General features: G+C 45.9%; 1 protein-coding gene across 2 annotated transcripts in view; it reads right to left on the bottom strand.

Moving 5' to 3' along the window:
* Positions 1-2,719: 2,719 nt before the first annotated feature.
* Positions 2,720-22,219, bottom strand: part of LOC137534120 (pulmonary surfactant-associated protein D-like) — a 144,168-nt gene continuing 124,668 nt past the window's right edge. For both annotated transcript variants that reach the window (XM_068255493.1, XM_068255492.1), the window contains exons 5-6: positions 11,619-11,699; positions 2,720-3,227 (exon numbers count right to left, since the gene is read on the bottom strand). In XM_068255493.1, the coding sequence (XP_068111594.1) occupies positions 2,851-3,227; positions 11,619-11,699 (458 nt within the window). In that variant the 3' untranslated portion in view covers positions 2,720-2,850. The remainder of the gene's footprint in view (positions 3,228-11,618; positions 11,700-22,219) is intronic.

The raw sequence follows: 22,219 nt of genomic DNA, 5'->3' as shown, positions 1-22,219 counted from the left end.
TCCAGGAGGACAGCAGCGCAGTGGAGGAAGAGCTATGAGCAGCGGTGGAGAAGGGGGGCAATCCCCCCCCTTCCCTCACCTTAGTGCTCTCCCTCCCTTGCTAATCGCTATCCCCTCCTGAACTAGTGCTGGCTGACTGAGTGGCTGGCAGCGGGCGGGACTTACCTTCCGTCTCGCTCTAAGCGCCGGAAGTTCTGCTGCTCTGGTCTGGACCAGACCAGAGTAGCGGCAAATCATTTGGCGCCTGCGATGAGACGCAGCAGGTAAGTTTCGCTCGCTGCCAGCCACTCAGTCAGCACTACTTCAGGAGGGGATAGCGATTAGCGAGGGAGGGAGAGCACTAAGGTGAGGGAAGGGGGGGGAGATTGCCCCCCTTCTCCACCGCTGATGCCACAGCTCTCCCTCCACGGCGCTGCTGTCTTCCTGCTGGGGGGGGGGGGGGGGCAGGGGGGGTAGAGGGGCACCTGACTACCTATTGTGGGCACATATACCGGGCACATATAACCCTGACTACATATACTGGGGGCATATACCTGCCTGCATATACTGGGCACATATACCTCTGGCTACATATACTGGGCACATATACCCATGCTTACATATACTGGGCACATATACCCCTGCTTACATATACTGGCCACTTATACCCCTGGCTACATATACTGGTCACATATACCTCTGGCTACATATACTGGGGACATATACCTGCCTACATATACTGGGGACATATACACCTGCCTACATATACTGGGCACATATACCTCTGGCTACATATACTGGGCACATATAACCCTGACTACATATACTGGGCACATATAACCCTGACTACATATACTGGGGACATATACCTGCCTACATATACTGGGGACATATACACCTGCCTACATATACTGGGCACATATACCTTTGGCTACATATACTGGGCACATATACCCCTGACTACATATACTGGGCACATATACCCCTGGCTACATATACTGGGCACATATACCTCTGGCTACATATACTGGGGACATATACCTGCCTACATATACTGGGGACATATACACCTGCCTACATATACTGGGCACATATACCTCTGGCTACATATACTGGGAACATATACCTCTGGCTACATATACTGGGCACATATACCCCTGCCTACATATACTGGGCACATATACCCCTGGCTGGCTACATATACTGGGCACATATACCTCTGGCTACATATACTGGGGACATATACCTCTGGCTACATATACTGGGGACATATACCCCTGCCTACATATACTGGGCACATATACCCCTGGCTACATATACTGGGGACATATACCTTTGGCTACATATACTGGGCACATATACCCCTGCCTACATATACTGGGGACATATACCTCTGGCTACATATACTGGGCACATATATCTGCTGGCTACATATACTGAGGACACTGGCTGTTTGCCATTATGTGCATTTACTGGTGAAAAGCTGTCTCTTATTATGTGCATTTACTGGTGAAAAACTGTCTCTTATGTGCATGTACTGGTGAAAAGCTGTCTCTTATGTGCATTTACTGATGAAAAGCTGTCTCTTATTATGTGCATTTACTGGTGAAAAGCTGTCTCTTATTATGTGCATTTACTGGTAAAAAGCTGTCTCTCATTACGTGCATTTACTGGTGAAAGGCGGTCTGTCATTACGTGCATTTACTGGTGAAAGGCTGTCTCTTATGTGCATTTACTGGTGAAACACTGTCTCTTATGTGCATTTAGTGGGGAAACACTGTCCCTCATTATGTGCATTTACTTGCCATACCCACTTTCATCGCCACTTTCGTTCCTCGAACATGTTGCCCCCTACCCATTTGACTGCCCCCTCATATGTGCCAGTCTACAACCGGCCCTGTACCCCTGCCTACATATACCCCTGGCTACCTTTTCTGGGGACATCTCTCCCCCTGGCTACCTGTTCTGGGGACATCTATACCCCTGGCCACCTATTCTGGGGACACCTATAGACCTGGGGCTACCTATTTTTGGGGAACCACTGCTGTCAGGTTAAATGTATTTTGGGGAACTGCTGCCAGATTATGTGTATGTTGGGCGAATAGCTGCTGCCAGATTACATCTATTTTTTGGGAACCACTGCCATATTATCTGTATTTTGGAAGAACCTCTGCCAGATTACGTGGATTTTTGGTGAAATGCTGTAAGATTACATATATTTTGGGGGAAGGGGGGGAAACACTATGGCAGAGCTCAAACTTCCCTGGCAGACCTTTTACAGCAATACTAAAATCATGTATATTTGGCCCCACCCATGACCACGCCCACATTCTGTTGCGTGACCACGCCCATTTTTCAAGCACGGCACGGGGGATTTTGTCAGTAAAAAAAAACTTTTGTCAGTAAATTTTTAGGTATTTGTCAGTAAAAAATAAGGTGAAAGGTTGGCAACACTGGCAGGGGGGGGGGGGGGGGGTGTCCTGAGGGGTTCTGTGGGCGATCAGGGGGCAGCCCATTGGCTGTAGGCGGTCCTCAAGTGGTTAAGATAGATCTGGAAGGAAGTGAACCAACAGTCCTCACTTTGAGCTTTGTTCATTTTGTATGATTAGTTCTGTAAACTGTGTAGCGCTATCTTCCTTAAACTAGAAATTATACTTTTGACAATATAAATTACCAATATTAATAGTAATGGATACCATGTGCACTAAACTCATTAGCATATAAACAAAATGTAGGCTACTTTCATTATTGCTTGTATTTAATTTTAGACAATGGTTTATATACAAAACATGTTTTTAAGGATTTTTTTATGTAAAGTTTGCTGAAGAGTTTCTCCATTTTTTCAGTTCTTCTCTATAATGAAACGGACCTTCAGGAGAACTCACATATGTTCAGTCGCGGTTCATTGCACTTTTTGTCATTCCACTTTCCTGATGTATACATTTCAACACAGTCTTCTTCACCATCCTTATTGGGTTCTCCAGGATCCCAGTTTGAATACTTAATTGATTCACCATTTTCATATCTAAAAGTACCTTCAGTTTTTAGATCATTAATACCCAGAAATGCATGGGTGTTGTAGTACTGGACTATTTGTAGAATAGCTCTGCCTTCATCAGCATTTAGTGGTGTAGCTATCCTACCTCCTGCTTTTGCACAGATTTCACTTGACTCCATGTAGTTCATTGTCTTACCACTTGTGACAAATATTTTATTTCCAGAACTGGATCCTCTAGCAAACAGCACAGCTGAAATAAAACCACACAAAGTGTAAACATTATATAATGTTAACCTAAAAGTAAAAAACTTTATCTAAAACTGTTTGGCATTACATGAGTTGTGTTTCATAAAAAAGACTGTGTTAATGCATCCATACTACCAAAAGTGGGCAGTGCTATATATGATATTCTGTATTTGCACTAAGGGGTGTCCCACACTGAAAATCATGAAATACAAAAGCTAAGCAGTTTTGCTTTTTACAGTGTTTGTATTCTTTTAATACAATCACATTGGCTGTAAAATATTACATGCATCATGGGACACTGGGCGATTGGATAATTACAGCAGACCCTTATGCAAAGTACTTTCCTTGATGTCCCATACATAACTCACTTTTCCCCCACAGTCTGAAGACATATAGGCCTCAATTCACTAAGCAGTTTAGACTAGTCTATTGATGGTTTTTAGTCTACTGATGGTTTGGTCAGTTGCATCAAAGGGGAATTCACTATTACCAAATGTTTTAGCCCTGTTTTTAGACCTGGTCTAAAACATTTGGTAAAGCAGAGGAAATGATTAACTGATGCAATTAACAAACAAGTAGCTTTGACTGACATCCTTCTCCTCTAATGAACTCTGCTCTGGATACAATTAAACTCCTACATAATTAATTCAAAAGGTTCCATTCCTCACATCTAAAATACCACACAGAAGTACTTTACTGACAGAAATCAGCTGGTCTAATCTCTGTCAGAAAAAGTGGGCGTGGTTACTCCTTGTTTGTCTTTGTAAATAGCATATTTTGATCATTTCCCCTGCTTTACGAACCTAATTACCGAATGTTTTAGAACAGGTCTAAAAACAGGTCTAAAAAATTATACCAAACCATAAGTAGACTAAAACCATCTGTAGACTAGTCTAAACTGCTTAGTGAATTGAGGCCATAGTCTCCAGAGATACACCTTATCAGCATAAAGCCATTCTCCATCTAAACTCCTCTGGAGCTCTCAGCAGGGGAGCAGACAGTGAGTAGTGCTGCTCATCCAGATCCCGGATATCCGGGTAACCCGGATATCCGACATTTTTCAGCTATCCGACAAGATTCGGATTCCGGATACCTGGGCCCAAATCTGGATAGCTATCTGTGGATAGTTGGTTGGGCAATACGGATATCTGCGGATACTGCGGATATTCGGCACATATCCGACCATTGAGAAACTGTAAGAGGTCCAGAATGTCATTGAGCCAATCAGAGGGCTCCCAGCAGAAGCCCTGGCACCCAATTACAGAAAGGAACCCTGGCCAGTCCCCCTGTATAATAAGGAGGGCTGCCATGATGAGACATATCGTCCCTTGCTTGTAAATGCTCACTGAGAGACATGCTCCAGTGCTGATGGCCTAGCAAGTGTTTACACAGCAATAAACCACCTAAAGCTGTTCAGTGATTAACCCCTTCACTATCACTACACTATTGTTAAATGGTTAATTAGCTTGATTTCATTGTGTGACAGTCAGTCATAGTGTGTGCTCCAGTGCTGCTGGCCTAGCAGCAAGTGCGTTACACTGATAATCCTAAAGCTGTTCAGTAATTAACCCCTTCATTATCACTACACTATTGTTGTGATGTTAATTAGCTTGATTTCATTGTGTGACAGTCAGAGTGTGTGCTCAGGGCTGCTGCAGCTGCTATGTGTCTGTGTGTGTGCTGTGCACACACCAGGCCAGCTGCTGCCTGCTGGCCAGCTATTAGCCTTAGCTAGCTACAGTTTAGGTTAGGTTAGGGATTAGGGAATAGGAGGATTACTTTGTTATTGTCTAGTTAGTACTGTAGTACTGCAGTCAGTGCTAGTAGTTGTTAGAGTAGTAGTGTTAGCTTTCTACAGAACTGCTGTGCTGTGAGCAGTGCCAGTGTGACAGTTAGTGTGCACTAGTGTCTTCTCCTCTGCTGTCTGAGTGTCACTCGGCACTTGGCACGTGTTACGTGGTTCTTGGCACATGGCATGTGTCACGTGGCACTTGGCACGTGTCACGTGGTACATGTCACTTGGCACGTGTCACATGTCGCGTGTCACTTGCAAAGTGCCAAGTGCCACATGCCAAGTGACACGTGCCAAGTGACACGTGCCAAGTGACACGTGACACGTGCCACGTGACACGTGCCAAGTGCCACGTGACACGTGTCAAGTGCCAAGTGGCACGTGGCAAGTGCCACATGACATGTGCCAAGTGCCACGGGCCAAGTGCCACATGACACGTTCCAAATGCCACGTGACACGTTCCAAGTGCCACGAGACACGTGCCACGTCCGGCATGCTCCTGGCACACGTTACACCTGCTGCTGCTGCATTGCCCTGCTCCTGCTGCCTTTGCTGCTCCCACCGCCAGGGTGCCAAATGCCACTGCTGCTGTGCTTATACCACCTGTATTTAACCCAAAACACAATTGCTGCGTAATTTTTTGGAGGTGTCTGGGCTAAAAACTGCCATGTCCCAGTTGTGCGGATGCCAGTGTGACAGTCAGTGTGCACTAGTGTCTTCTACTCTGCTGTCTGACTGTCATTCGGCACTTGGCACGTGTCACGTGGCATGTGTCACTTGGCACGTGGCATGTATCATGTGGCACTTGGCACGTGTCACGTAGTACGTGTCATTTGGCACGTGGCCCGTGTCACTTGGCACGTGTCATGTGGCATTTGGCACGGGTCACTTGCAAAGTGCCAAGTGCCAAATGCCAAGCGCCAAGTGACACGTGACACGTGCCAAGTGATATGTGACAAGTGCCACGTGACACATGTCAAGTGACACGTGACATGTGCCAAGTGGCACGTGCCAAGTGCCACATGACACGTGCCACATGACACGTGCCACGTGACACGTTCCAAGTGCCACGTGCCATGAGACACGTGCCACGTCCGGCATGCTCCTGGCACACGTTACACCTGCTGCTGCTGCTGCTGCATAACCCTGCTCCAGCTGCCTTTGCTGCTCCCACCGCCAGGGTGCCAAAGGCCACTGCTGCTGTGCTGATACCACCTGTATTTAACCCAAAACACAATTGCTGCGTAATTTTTTGGAGGTGTCTGGGGGGCTGAAAACTGCCATGTCCCAGTTGTGTGGATGGACTTTAGACACAATGTGGGGTGCACGACCGCTGTCTGGAACCTAGGCCTGCTGTTAATTGACAGCATTTTTTTGGGGGGGGGAGGGAGGGGAGGTATTTTAAGTCCGCACATCATCAATTAGTGTTTCCCATTAAAAGTTAATGATGATACATGCCTCATTTACCCTACCCCGGATACTGAGGTCGGATATCCGATTCGGATCCGGATTGGAAAATTTTGAAATCGGATATCCGACCCGGATCGGATATCTGGGTATCCGGATCCGAATCGAATCCGGATTTTGAAAAGGGGTATCCGAGCAGCACTGACAGTGAGGCACCACAGACGAAAGCTGGTATCATGCTTGTACCTCATGTTAGGCAGTTGAGCTGTGTCGGTAGCAGGAGAAAAGGGCGCTGGTGGCTAGTGAATAAAAAGGGTGCTGCCATAGACTCTAATGCATTTATTGCTAATACGACGCCCAAAGCAGAAAAAAATGGCGCGGGATAAATATTGTTTTCACCATTACAACATTAACGTTTTTGAAATATGTTATTGTTTTAGAAGCTTGCAATGTTGTCAGTTGTGTGCAAACTATTTGAGAGGTTACTAAGAGATACAATACAAGAGTTCATAGAAGAAAATAATCTTATTTCTCAGCATCAGCATGGGTTTACTAAGGACAGGTCCTGTTTAACTAACATGCTCAGCTTTGATATGGTGGTGAACGTTAATGTGGATATTGGGAATGCTGTAGATGCGATATACTTGGACTTTGCAAAGGCCTTTGACACTGTTCCCAACAGTATGGTGCAAAAGTTGAGGATAAAAGGGCTAGGAAGATTCTGTGTGCATGGATCGAGAACTGGCTAATGGACAGAAAACAAAGAGTTGTGGTCAATGGATCATATTCACAATGGGTGACTGTTAGCAGTGGGGTTCCACAGGGGTCAATACTGGGTCCAGTGCTCTTCAATATGTTTATTAATGACCTAGTAGTAGAAAACAATGTTGCTATTTTTGCAGATGATACAAAATTGTGCAGAATCATAAACTCACAGGAGAACAGTGACATATTGCAACATGATCGGGATAGGATGGCTACCGTATTTTCTGCCGTATAAGATGCACTTTTTCTCCTCCAAAAATTGGGAGAAAAAGTCCTTGCGTCTTATATGGCAAAGGCAGGGAATCCCCGACTTACGAATGCCCACCGATACGAATCGCTGACCCGCCGCCATCAGGGATTCCCTGCCTTGTTCCCTGCTGTGCCTGCCCCCCCACATACCTCTCATCTCTCCCCCTTGTGCCTCTGTCCCTGCCCCCCCCCCCCCCCCCCCATGCGAGCAGTGGCAGAGGCTTACCTCCACCATCATGCCCGCGGTGATTGAAGACATCTGGCTTCTTTGTGTGGCTTCCTCTAGTGCTGCCACTGCCGCTGCTCACATGGGGGGGCGCAGAGACACAAGGTGGAGGGAGGAGAGGTATGCGGGGGAGGAGCCAGGCACAGCAGGGGCCCAGGAGGACATGGGGGGAGACATGAGGACATGGCGGGTGGAGGGGAGGGGGGAGACATGAGGACACTAGGGGGAGACAGAAGGAGGCATGGGGATGACAGGTGGACACTTGGGGGAGACTGGAGGACACTTGGGGGAGACAGGAGGGCATTTGGGGGAGACAGGAGGGAACTTGGGGATTACAGGAGGATGCTTGGGGGAGACAGGAAGACACTTGGGGTGACAGGAGGACACATGGGAGAGACATGAGGGATACAGGAGGAGACATGGGGACATAGGAGGACACATGGGGACACAGGAGGACACCATTACGCGGTTTAAAACTCTGACAACATTTTCAACAAAAATGTGTTTTCCTACTTTTTATAACCCATACAATTATCATATTTGCTTTTGTGCACAAGTATTATTATTCATTTAGACATTATAACTTGCCAAAGCTCAGTTAATTTATTTTTAAAGCTGCTGGTGCATTTTATTCATAACTTTTGTAATTCTGTTGTGAATGCTGCCAGCAGTTATTTCTGATCTGTGTTTCACCCCAGGACTCATCAGCTGAAGCCCTGCACAGCCAGAGAATGTTTACATAAATGTATCACGTAAAGAATGTGTACACAAGATAAGCTTAACAGCAGTTCGGATGCGGGTTCTCCCTGCAGAAGAAAGAGTCAGGCCTGTAATGTAACTCTTTGAATGCTGTTTTACTAAAAAAAAAAAAAACATTGTGTTAGTATCTTATATGCTGTAAATAATCTTTTAGAGCAAAGAAGAAATTCTGGGTTATATTCCACTTTAAGATTTAGGCTGCTTTCACAGTGGGACGTTACAGGCGCACGTTAGTGCAGCCTGTAACGCACCCCACCGCACAGCAATGAAAAATCAATGGGCTGTTCCAGTGCCCACGTTGTGTTACACAGTAACGCTGCACGTTCTTTTGAAGTGCAGCATACTGTGCGCTCTAGCGGCTTAAGCCGCGTTAGACTGCTTGCACATGCTCAGTATGGGTGATTTTTTTTTTATTTTATGAGTGAAGAGTAGGAGGGGAGAGTCCGCTACGTAGCCAGGCACATGGCTACTTATTATTCACTGCACTTGCAGTGTTTACTTCCTGGAGCGGCCGCTGATTGGCTGGCGGGACCACGTGATGCGGAGAGCTCCACTCACGTGGTCTCCGCAGCTTATCCGAAAGAACAGGTGCACCAAGAGCTGCTTTTAACGCGGATCTTGGTAGCGTCCTCCTCCACCACCACCAGGCGTTGCGTTTGGGGCACGTTATGCGACCTATAACGTCCCCTAAATGCAACGTCCTGGTGAGAAAGCAGCCTTAAACAAATCTTAGACGTTTATAGAGCCCACTGTCTTCATTTAAGTCCAATGGGTAGAGAAGGCATCTTGAAGTTTAGAATGCGTATGAGATATAAGAAATTTCCTGTGTGAATAATTTCATTATTAGGAATGCTATATATATATATATATATATATATATATATATATATATATATATATATATATATATATATAGTGTGTTTTATATATAATGATACGATAGATATATAGATAGATATTTTCATTTTCTTATATATAGATAGATTTAAATACATTCAGAAATACCATATACCAGCATATGTTCAATTCTGAAGGTTTTCTACAGACATGAACAAAGCTTGCATATTTGTTAGTATTGTAATGAGTGACTCTATAGCTATGACCAGACACAGATGCATTTATTCAGGCTTGGGAGAAAACTGGTCCCAGCTTGTTAATGTGTTCCCAAACGTATTTTCTGTATTGAAAAAATTAGGGAATCATAAAGCATTGTTCAACTCTGAAGAAATGTCAACATTAATATATAACACTGGATTAGGATGTCAGAGGTTATTTAGTTATTTTTGAATATTTTCAGATCATGATATTTAAGACAATAGTGCCATCTACAGGTAGTATGGGGAGAGTAGGAGGCGCCCAAGATATCAGTATTCACACTATAAATAGGTAAGAAATCTTACCTTAATGTGGTCTAGCTTCAAAAATGCGAAAGTTTTCTTTAAAATAACAGATTTTAATATGCACATCGGACAACGCGTTTCACGGATGTAATCCGCTTCATCAGGTCAAATTCAAGTGCCTTATTCAGTGATAAGTGTCAGAAAGGACCTAGATGTTTGCCGGTTCGGTCATTCTTTGCAGCACACAGCGCTGACATCACAATGGTCATCTGCAGTCTTTGCCCTCAGCAATTGAAAAGAGGCAAAAACTTTAACAAGTTGAGCACCACTTCTATGAGCTCTATTCTGAAAAGCCACCACCTGGAAGGAACAATAGAGCAAAGAACAGAGCTCTGAGCGGCGACTTACAGCCACCCAGCAAGCTGCAAGCCCTCCTTCCGTGGCCTTCCGTTCCGGCACAGAAGGTTCCCCTGCTGCTACAAGAAATTTAAATTGTGGATGTAGTCAAGCATTACCATTTCCGGGCTCTACCAGAGAAACACCCTCCAATTCCAGTTGTATAGAGGTTAATCCCAGGGTTGAGTTTTAGATCAAAATGAGGGATAAATTGAGAGAACACACTACACTGGTCTCTCACACTCTCATACAACAGGAGACCACAGAGCAGCTGGCACGTGCTGTTTTGGTAGCAACAAGAACAGGCACCATCACTTACACCTTCGATAATAATAATAATCCTAACGTTTGTATAGCGCTTTTCTCCTGTTGGACTCAAAGCACTCAAGAGCTGCAGCCAATAAGGTCACGCTCAAGGGGCCACCCTGCAGTGTTAGGAAGTCTTGCCCAAGGACCTCTTACTGCCTAGGATTTTAACCCTGGTCTCCCATGTCAAAGGCAGAGCCCTTAACCAGTACTCTCTCTATCCTCCTTCTACCCCATCATCCAATATATCTGCAGTTAGCAGTAGCATCCAACTTTCCAAAAAAAAAAAAGGTGCTGGAGTGGAAGAAAACATTTTCACCAAATGACCCAAAGCGCAGCTCATTAAGTGTACTCACTTACCGGTATGTTGCCAGAGTTTTAGTTATTCATGACTGTGTGTTGAGTTATTTTCATTGGACAGCAAATTTACACTGTTATACAAGCTGTACACTGACTACTTTACATTGTATCAAAGTATCATATCTTCAGTGTTGTCCCATGAAAATATGTAATTCAATATTTACACAAATGTGTGAGGTGTACTCACTATTTATTGTGAGCTACTGTCTAAACTTCTGATATAACTCACCATCAGTGGAGAACCGACATTTCGCATATGCAAAATTTTGCATCAAAATTCACAATTACGCATCATAATCATATTGTAAAATCTCAGAGAAAATAATGATCATGATTAATTTCAAATGTAATAGTAATATTTCGTAATTTCGCATAATTTTTTTATAGTTTTGCATAATTTTCTGCCGACTTTTCTGGTTAAAAGCCCCCATACTTGCTGTTGCTGCCAAAATTGCTACATATGTTAAGGAGAATAGTGTATACAACATTAATGCAAAGAAAAATATCATTTTTCTGAGTTTAAAAGAAAAAAAATTCTTTGCATTTTTAAATATATTTTTCCAAAAATTACAAGGTCTTTTTGAAAAATTATTATTTATTTTTCTTACTTGTACCCACTATTCTCCTTAACAATTTTGGTGTCAATAGCATCCATGAGGGCTTTGTTATTCGCTGCTAAAGTCGGCATGAAATAAATTGAATTTACAAATCGTAATTTCGTATAGGCGTAATTGCAAAAATGTACGCTAAATTTTGAGTCATCGTAATTAGGTAATTACGGTTATCACTACTCACCATCCTTGAGAGTGGTGAACATCCTTTCAATAGCTGCCACTCTTGATTCCAAGCTTGTAAATTTTGGAGAAAGTGATGCATCTGAAAAAAAGAACATTTAAGGTGTATTTGACCAAAGGCAAAGCTACCTAAGGTAAGCACAGTAAATAGTACATAATAAATAAAGTGAATAATGCCATCAATCAGTGTACACAATACAGTAATCAGGAGATGAAACAAACAATAACTAAATCAAATGAGAATTCAGGAAAATAACCCCAGCTTCAGCACACAAAAAAGAGGGTTTAGATGCATTTTATGATGGTAAGTCAGTAAAATTAAAGCCATATGACCCATTTCTGGACTTCTAAGGAGACAGAGACATACACAGAGTTTAAAGGAAGGAGAGGAAAGGGGAGGGAGCCAGTCGATAAACTACTTACTGTAGTTTACTGTAGTTTCAGTAGTAATTTGATTTAACCAGCCTGGCGGTATGGACGAGCTCGGCTCGTCCATCACCGCCGGAGGCTGCTGCTCAGGCCCTGCTGGGCCGATTTTCATCAAATAAAAAGGAGCACACACAGCCGGCACTTTGCCAGCCGCGTGTGCTACCTGATCACCGCTGCAGTGTGGCAATGCGCCACGTGCAGCAGCTAAAGAGGGTCCCCCCAGCCGCCCGAGCCCAGCGCAGCTGGACCAAACAGTTCCGGCCATCGGAGGCGGCTGACGTCAGGACGTCCATGACGTCACTCCGCTCGTCGCCATGGCGACAAGGAAAGCAAAACAAGAAAGGCTGCTCATCGCGACCTTTCTTGTTACTTCTGATCGCCGGAGGCGATCAGAAGTACGCATTAGCAGCGCCCTCTAGTGGGCTTTCATGCAGCCAACTTTCAGTTGGCTGCATGCAATCGTTTTTTTTAATTAAAAAAAAACGTCCGGTCGCCAGCCTGGCGATCTTAATAGAACGCCAGGCTGGTTAAGGTATGTAGGACATTAGTCTTCAACGCCCGATCCTGGTAGTAAGGTTGCCACCTAAAGCTTCCAATGGAAACAGAGGCGCCAGCAGAGTAAAAATTGATCATAGGTAAAAACAGATAAGAGTTGGGGGGCAAGGATGGACTTACCTCCCCAAAACCAAACACAACCACTATGTATGGTTTAAACAAGATGTAATTCGTAGTCCAGAACAAATGCAATGCGTTTTGTGGGTCTCTAGCCTGCTTCCTCAGGCAATAATAAAGATAGGAGTAATACAGAAGTTGTGTAGCCAAGTACAGAGGCACTGTACTTGGCTACACAACTTCTGAGTTACTCCTATCTGTATTATTGTCTGAGGAAGCGGGCTAGAGACCCACAAAACGCGTTACATTTGTTCTGGACTACGAATTACATCTTGTTTAAACCATACATAGTGGTTATGTTTGGTTTTGGGGAGGTAAGTCCATCCTTGCCCCCCAACTCTTATCTGTTTTTACCTATGATCAATTTTTACTCTGCTGCCGCCTCTGTTTCCATTGCACTTATTGTTATCCCACCTGGTGGATGGGTGAACACCCCTTCTTTCTTTCTACAGAGAGCGACATTTTAGCCTGAGTGGGCTAAAATATAGGCCTAATATCCCCATAAGAGCTTTAAAGGGAACCTAAACTGAGGAGGATATGGATTTTTCTGGGTCTCTAATACTTTTAGCCACAGCCCCTGAACAAGCATGCATAGCAGGTGCTCTGACTGAACTCAGACTGGATTAGCTGCATGCTTGTTTCAGGTGTGTGATTCAACCACTATTGCAGTCGAAGAGCTCAGGGACTGCCAGGCAACTGGTATTGTTTAAAAGGAAACATCCTTATCCCTGTCAGTTTAGGTTCCCTTTAAGTGGTTGCCTGAACCCGGCAACCCATACTTGTGAGTATATTTTTATTTGCTGCTACCTTGGCATTCCTTTGTCATCAATAATACAATATTGAGGGCTCTCTATTGTGTTTTTCCTTTCTTTTACCCAAAGCGTCCAGGCAGACTGATTTTCTTTTGGGGTTACTGCCCTTAGCCTTTGGAATGCAACTTCCACCACAAGGCAGTGGTGCTTATGTTGGTCTACCCTGTGTTACCACAGTACTTGCTATATCCAACCAGCGTTCCTTGTTCTGCCAACCAGGGAGGTTTCCGATGGGAGACTAGCAAGTCTACACAGTCTGCATTAGCCATCATGTTCAGGGTTCCTGTCAAGCCTTCATGACTACCATAGTGGCACAGGACCCATGAAGTAATACTTCATTCTAATAGGCAATTCCCTTAGTTGACGCTATCCAGGTCCCACCACAAGGAGATAGTAAGTTTGGAACTTACTGTAGGTATCATATTTTCTCTCTCTTTCTATCATTACTTTATACCAGTTCAGTAGGTGAGGATTGCTGTATTAGTAAGGGTACAATTTCCTGTTCAAGTTACTTGCAATGAAAGTTCATTAGCACTACTAGTAGTCAGGTCATATTTAAGCAGGTTCATTGTTAATAATCAGCACTTTGCCAGTTTACCTTACTATCCAATAATCACCCTATTCCAGTTGGAGCAATTCTTATGCTGGGAATACACAATGAGTTTTTTTGGCAGATTTACTTTCCTATCATTTTTCCAATCGATTTTCCGATCGTTTTTCTGATCGATTTCACTTCTATGAGAAAATCAGAAAAACAATCAAAATCAGATCAGACCTGTCGGAAATTATCCATCGAGCCATCTATCTGCCAAAAAAACTCATGGTGTATTCCCAGCTTAATGCTGGGAATACACGGCTCGATTTTGAGCCATTAAGATGGCTCGATAGATAATTTCCAACATGTCCGATCTCCCGCCAGATCGTTACGCCGCTCGATTCCGGATTGAAGTGAATGGAAAAAGATAAGAAAAAGGAGCGTAAGATAAGAGGATTGACTGTGGAATCGAGCGGTATAGCGATTGAGCGGGAGAATCGAGCAGCAAAATTGAGCCGTGTATGCCCAGCATTAGGAATTTTCCCATTTTGCATTAACTGCATTAGACAGTGACACCTTAACCAACATGTAAAAGCCTGTATGTATGTGCTGTGAAAATGCTTTAGGCAGATAGATGTGAAGAAAATGCTGTTAAGTAAAAATGTTTTCACAAATAGAAACTCTAATTGCTTATTCTTATCTATTCATAAAACTCAAACTGAGCTAACAGAACAAAAGTCTTTGCCTAATACACACCATACAATTTTCTGTTTGATTTTCTGTTAGATTATTTTCTGTAGAGACTGGTCATTATCTTTAGGTGCATTGTCTTCTTGTTATCTCCTGCTGAGTAGAACAATGCCTAATTGCTAGGCAGATAGATGGTTAGATAGATAATTTCCAACATATTGGAAATGATCTATCTGGCAGGTAAATCCTATGCTGGGAATACACGGTGCGTTTCCGCGGCTCGATTATGCCGCCTGATCGATTCCCCGCTCGACCCTGTGGGCGATTCTCTTATCTTCTGCTCGTTTTCCTTATCTTTTTCCATTGTCCCCCATGAGGTATCAAGCGCGGAATCGATCAGGCGGGTGATCGGACATGTCGGAAATGATCAATCAAGCCATCTAAATGGCTCAATCGAGCCATGTATTCCCAGCATAACAGAAAATTGTATGGTGTGTACCTAGCTTAAAACACATCAATATTGGAGTGACTACTCTTTATTGTCAAAATATTGATGTGACTACCAAATGCCTTCAAAACAGCATAAAACTTTATCAGCACATTTGTAGAAATTAAGGGATTATAGCCAGGTGAGGCATATTATTAATGGGAAAAAAAAGTTGGTCCCTTCATCTTTCTCCACATTTTAATGAATTGATTCTTTTTTTATAAGTGTACATAAGTTTTTTTAAAAAATGGCTTACCTCTATAATGAAGGGGTTAACTTAAAATAAAAACATTTTTTTATTCGGAACCAGAGACTTGGTTGATATCACGTTTCGCGGATCATAGTCCACTTCATCAGATCAGTACAAAAAGTGTCTTAAAGGGACTCAAAGCTGATAAATAGTAATAGATTTAAACATACCTCGGGCTTCCTCCAGCCCCATCTGCATTAATCGCTCCCACGCCGTCCTCCGCTGCCTGTATCGCTGGTACTGAGTCCCGTCACTTCCGCCAGATAGTGTTGGGCGAACAGTGTTCGCCACTGTTCGGGTTCTGCAGAACATCACCCTGTTCGGGTGATGTTCGAGTTCGAAGTTCGGCCAAACCGTTCGGCCATATGGCCGAACTAAGAGCGCATGGCCGAACGCTCCCCAAAAGTTCGGCTAGCGCTGTGATTGGCCGAACGGGTCACGTGGTTCGGACCCGAACGCGCTCTGATTGGCCGAACGGGTCATGTGGTTCGGGTAAATAAATACCCGATCCACGTCATTTCTCCGCCATTTGTCTGTGGGTTTAGCTTTGGGTAGGCAGGCAGGGTAGTTCTCTCTCCAGCCAGGCTAGCCAGGGTCCCCCCAGTCATTGTGTCGCTGCTGGGAACAGTAGTACACCGCTCACCCACACTATATAGCATTGTGTTTACTGCCACTCTGTGTACACCGCTCACCCACCACTGTATAGCATTGTGTTTACTGCCACTCTGTGTCTCTGCTGGGAACAGTAGTACACCGCTCACCCACCACTGTATAGCATTGTGCTCTGTGTCGCTGCTGGGAACAGTAGTACACCGCTCAGCCACCACTGTATAGCATTGTGCTCTGTGTCGCTGCTGGGAATAGTAGTACACCGCTCACCCACCACTGTATAGCATTGTGCTCTGTGTCGCTGCTGGGAACAGTAGTACAGCGCTCACCCACCACTGTATAGCATTGTGCTCTGTGTCGCTGCTGGGAACAGTAGTACACCGCTCACCCACCACTGTATAGCATTGTGCTCTGTGTCACTGCTGGGAACAGTAGTACACCGCTCACCCACCACTGTATAGCATTGTGCTCTGTGTCGCTGCTGGGAATAGTAGTACACCACTCACCCACCACTGTATAGCATTGTGCTCTGTGTCGCTGCTGGGAACAGTAGTACATTGCTCACCCACCACTGTATAGCATTGTGCTCTGTGTCGCTGCTGGGAATAGTAGTACACCGCTCACCCACCACTGTATAGCATTGTGCTCTGTGTCGCTGCTGGGAACAGTAGTACACCGCTCACCCACCACTGTATAGCATTGTGCTCTGTGTCGCTGCTGGGAATAGTAGTACACCGCTCACCCACCACTATATAGCATTTCTGTACTGCCACTGTACTGCTGCCAGTCAGCGTGTACTTTAAGGATAAGTGAAATGAAGAAGAAATCCTGTGAAAGAGGGAGGGGCAAGGGAAGAGGTGTTTCCCCTGACGGTTCACGTACAGGCCACAGTGGAACACCGAAGAAAACCCACTCAATACCGCCCATGTAGTCCAGGAAATCAACCCTCACAAATCCAAAAGAACAAGACCAGATAATTAATTGGATGACCTCTCAAGCGTCCAGCAGTGGGTTAAGCAGCACCAGCACATCACGCACGAGGTCAGAATCCTCAGCCAGTTACAAGGAGCCAGTGGGCACAAAGCTGACACAACCGGCAGCGACACCACGCACACAACTGCCAAATAACCAATCCGAAGAATTTCCTCAGGACACAATGGGGTATTCGCAGGAGCTATTCCCAGCCCAACAAACTTCCACCTTTCAAAGGTCAATGGAACAGCCAGAAATGTTGTGCCCGGATTCACAACCATTTACTGTGGGAAATGCACCGCGCACTGAAATGCAAGGCGAGTCCGAGGACTTTGAAACCCAAATCCCAGAGCAAGTTGGGCAGGAGAAGTTTCAATTGCAGGAGGTCGGCCGAGAAGATCTGGAAGACGACGTTGGAGTGAGCTGCGCAGAGGTTGTTCTGGGGAGCTCTACTCCACGGCGGCGGCCCACAATCACATATGACGAGTTTGAGGAGATGGAAGAGGAGGGTTTTGACAATGTTGACAGAGACCCAGATTTTGTATGTGAAGGAGAACATCGCCGTCGTAGCAGCACAGATGAGTCTGTTGAAGAACCCACTGCTGCACGAGTTCGCCTTGTGCCACAAGGTAGGCGGCGCGAAATTTCAGGCATCACAAGCGTGGAAGTTCAAGTGAGACGCAAAAGAGGCGCAAACAGAAATCGCCAGCAAGGCAGGTGCTCCAAAGTCTGGCCTTTCTTTGAAGACTGCAGTGAGGATGGTACCATGGTGATTTGCAAGGTGTGCAAGACCCGCCTGAGCAGGGGGAAAAATATTAACAACCTCTCCACCACCAGCATGACCCGCCACATGGTATCCAAACATCCCACTCTGTGGGCAAACGCGGCAGGACAGGGTACCAGCAACACTGCCTCCCTTGGGGTCACCAGACTCACCACCAGACCCTCCTCAGCAGCAGCAGTAGCCCAGCCATTGCGTGGTTCACAACAACATTCACAAACATCAGACGCAAAATAACCCGAAGCTTGAAGAATGCCGTTGCCTGCAAGGTTCACCTCACCACTGACACCTGGACGAGTGCGTTCGGCCAGGGTCGATACATCTCCCTTACCGCGCACTGGATGAACCTTGTGGAGCCTGGCAGCGATTCCTCACCTGCTACGGCGCAGGTGTTGCCCACGCCGCAAACAGCTGCACCGCCGTCCCTCCCACTGGATAACAACAGCAGCACCTACCTCTCTGATTCCTCCTCCAACGCATCTCAAAGCTGTACCTCATCCGGAAACGCTAACCCAGCAGCAGTAGGATTGTGGAAGCAGTGCAGCACAGCTGTTGGCATGCGTCAGCAAGCGTTGCTGAAGCTGATCTGCCTTGGGGATAAGCAGCACACAGGGCAGGAAATTTGGAGGGGAATAAAGGAACAGACGGATTTGTGGCTGGCACCGCTGGACCTGAAACCGGGCATGGTTGTGTGTGATAATGGGAGTAATCTCATTCACGCTTTAAGGTTGGCTAAGCTGACACACATCCCTTGCCTGGCGCACGTGATGAACCTAGTAGTTCAGCGGTTCCTGAGGACATACCCAGGCGTGGCCGATCTTCTGTTGAAGGTGCGACGAGTGGCCAAACATTGTAGAAATTCCAGTACTGCTTCGGGGGCACTCGCCAAGATGCAGGAGCGCTTCAATCTCCCCCACCATCGCTTGCTGTGTGATGTCCCTACGCGCTGGAATTCTACGCTGCACATGCTAGCCCGCTTTTGCGAGCAGAAGAGTGCAGTGGTCCAGTACATGACGGCGCAGTACCGAGGCGCATCCGGACAGCTGCCAAGCTTCTGTGGATCCGATTGGGCCAACATGTTGGACCTCTGCCAAGTCCTCCAAAATTTTGAGCAATCCACGTTGCTTGTGAGCAGTGACAACTCTTCAGTCAGCATTACCATACCACTGCTGTGTTTACTGAAGAAGTCAATGTTGAAAATCAAGGAAACAGCTGTCATGATGCAACTGGGGGAATCTGAAGGAGAAAACGATCAGCGTGATGATACCAACATCAGGCCATCTGCCTCAGGAAACGCTGGCCCCAGCAGCTATGACGAAGAAGAGGAGGAGGAACAGCTGAAGTTGGAGCAGGAATTTCATGCCACCACTGACGAGGGCCAGAGCGGTGCACGTTGGACTTCCACAATTCAGCGCGAATGGTCAGCAGAAGCAGACCAGGAAGAAGGTGACGACTATGATGCATCACAACTATCACAACGCTCACAAGAGGATGATGAGGATTCTGGCAGGACTCTGGCACACATGGCTCAATTCATGCTAGACTGCATTGAACGCGACCCACGCATTGTGCGCATTCTGGACAACACCAATTACTGGGTTTATACCCTTCTGGATCCATGGTACAAACACAATGTTCCAAAACTGCTTGAAGAAAGAGTCAGACAGGTCAAAATGGAAGAATACCAGCAGGCCCTTGTGGAGACTTTAGAGAGGAGATTGACATCCTCCCCCTCCTCTAGCCAGTTGTACGCCGACAGACTGACTTCCGCAAACCCAGGACGACCAGGAGGGCAGCAAACAACACAAGCCGCAGCTAGTGCCCAAAAGGGAATGGTATCGGCAGTGTCCTTGGAGTGGGAAAATTTTCTGACACCCATGCAGCAGCCCACAGAACAGCAAGCGTGCAGATCCACCTCCAACACCGATTGCCTGGAGAAGATGGTCAAGGACTACATGTCAGATGGCGTAGCTGTGTTGAACAATCCATCTGCACCCTTCAACTATTGGGTATCGAAGCTAGACACCTGGCACGAACTGGCAATGTACGCAATAGAGGTGCTGGCTTGCCCGGCAGCCAGCGTTATGTCAGAACGCTGTTTCAGTGCTGCCGGAGGCATCGTCACAGATCGGCGTATCCGCCTCTCCACAGAAAATGCAGACCGTCTGACTCAAATTAAAATGAATCAATCCTGGATTGGAAACGACTACGCAACACTCCCGGACCCCAACCAAGTAACATGAACAATGAACATCTGTGATGGGTTAGTGTTTCCGGTCCCTGTTTATTGAACCTCTCATCTGTATTACATTTATGACTGCATGGCGACAAAATGCATTGCTATCCGCACGCTTCTTGTCCTCATGCAAGGCCTGGGTTGCGCCTGAAAGCGTGGCCTTCTCCTCCTGCGCCTCCTCCTGTTCCATCACGTGTGCTGCTGCTGGGTTAGCGTTGCCGGTCCCTTTTTACGGAACCTCTTATCTGTATTACATTTATGACTGCATGGCGACAAAATGCATTGCTATCCGCACGCTTCTTGTCCTCATGCAAGGCCTGGGTTGTTGTGTCTCAAAGCGTGGCCTTCTCCTCCTGCGCCGCCCTCCTCCTTTTCCATCACGTGTGCTGCTGCTGGGTTAGCGTTACCGGTCCCTTTTCCTGGAACCTCTTATCTGTATTACATTTATGACTGCATGGCGACAAAAAGCATGTTACCTGTGCAAAGAAAAATGACATTTTCCGCATTTAAAAGACATTTTTTTCTTTGAAACTTTACAATCAATTTTCTCAAAAACTATAAGCTCTTTTTCAAATATTTTTTTTCCTCTTGTACCCACTCCCAAGGTGCACATACCCTGCAAATTTGGGGTATGTAGCACGTAAGGAAGCTTTACAAAGCACGAAAGTTCGGGTCCCCATTGACTTCCATTATGTTCGGAGTTCGGCGCGAACACCCGAACATCGCGGCCATGTTCGGCGAACGTTCGCGAGGGGGGTTGGGGGCGTGGTTAGTGGCGGCAGCAGCCATACCCCCTTTTTTCCCTGATTTTGAGTGTAGTATATAGGTAAGTAGGTATCTAGGTATAGTTGCCCCCAGTATAGGTAGCTAACACAGTTGCCCCTGTAGAAGGACTATAGTTGCCCCAGTATAGTTAGTTAGGTAGTATAGTTACCCCAATATAGTTAGTATAGTTACTCCAGTATAGCTAGTACAGTTACCCCAGTATAGCTAGTACAGTTACCCCAGTATAGCTAGTACAGTATAGCAAGTATAGTTACCACAGTATAGTTACTACAGTTACCCTAGTATAGCTAGTACAGTTACCACTGTATAGGAAGTACAGTTACCACAGTATAGCAAGTATAGTTAGCCCAGTATAGCAAGTACAGTTACCCCAGTATAGCTAGTACAGTTACCACAGTACAGTAAGTACAGTTACCACAGTACAGCAAGTATAGTAAGCCCAGTATAGCAAGTACAGTTACCACAGTATAGCTACTACAGTTAGCCCAGTATAGCTAGTACAGTTAGCCCAGTATAGCAAGTACAGTTAGCCCAGTATAGCAAGTACAGTTAGCCCAGTATAGCTAGTACAGTTAGCCCAGTATAGCTAGTACAGTTAGCCCAGTATAGCTAGTACAGTTAGCCCAGTATAGCTAGTACAGTTAGCCCAGTATAGCTAGTACAGTTAGCCCAGTATAGCTAGTACAGTTAGCCCAGTATAGCAAGTACAGTTACCACAGTATATCTACTACAGTTAGCCCAGTATAGCTAGTACAGTTAGCCCAGTATAGCAAGTACAGTTAGCCCAGTGTAGCAAGTAGTTACCCCAGTGTCAGGCTCCCAGTGACCGGCTCCCAGTGTCCCAGGGTCAGGCTCCCAGCATCAGCTCACACCTCAAATGGCGCCCAAACACGTCTGTATCTGCGGACAAAGTCGCCGCCCGCAGTGATGCCACTTGAGGAAGAGCGTGATTGGCCACAAGTATGGAGCGGGCGTGTCTGAAGGCCTCCGAGCGCTGCTATGATTGCCCCATTGATGAAGGAGGCAGGACTGGCGCTTCCGAGATGCAGTTCTTCGCCGGCGCTTCAGGGGGGTTGATTGGCCACAGATTGAGGGGGCGGGACTGCCGAGGCCGTGCATAAAAACTAAAAATAACACTGAAAAAGTTAAAAATCAGTCTGAAGCCGCGGCCCACTGTAAAATGTCCTGCGGACCACTAGTGGGCCGCGGACCACAGGTTGGGGACCCCTGCTTTAAGCCCTCGGTCGTTTTCACTTTATGCATCCGAGCAATGTTCACCTCCCATTCATTAGCCTATAACTTCATCACTACTTATCACAATGAACTGATCTATATCTTGTTTT

The sequence above is a fragment of the Hyperolius riggenbachi genome, chromosome 10 (genome assembly GCF_040937935.1).
Source record: "Hyperolius riggenbachi isolate aHypRig1 chromosome 10, aHypRig1.pri, whole genome shotgun sequence".
Classification (NCBI taxonomy): domain Eukaryota; kingdom Metazoa; phylum Chordata; class Amphibia; order Anura; family Hyperoliidae; genus Hyperolius; species Hyperolius riggenbachi.
Note: the sequence above shows the minus strand (reverse complement) of the source record. Positions and strands in the feature narration are given on the sequence as shown.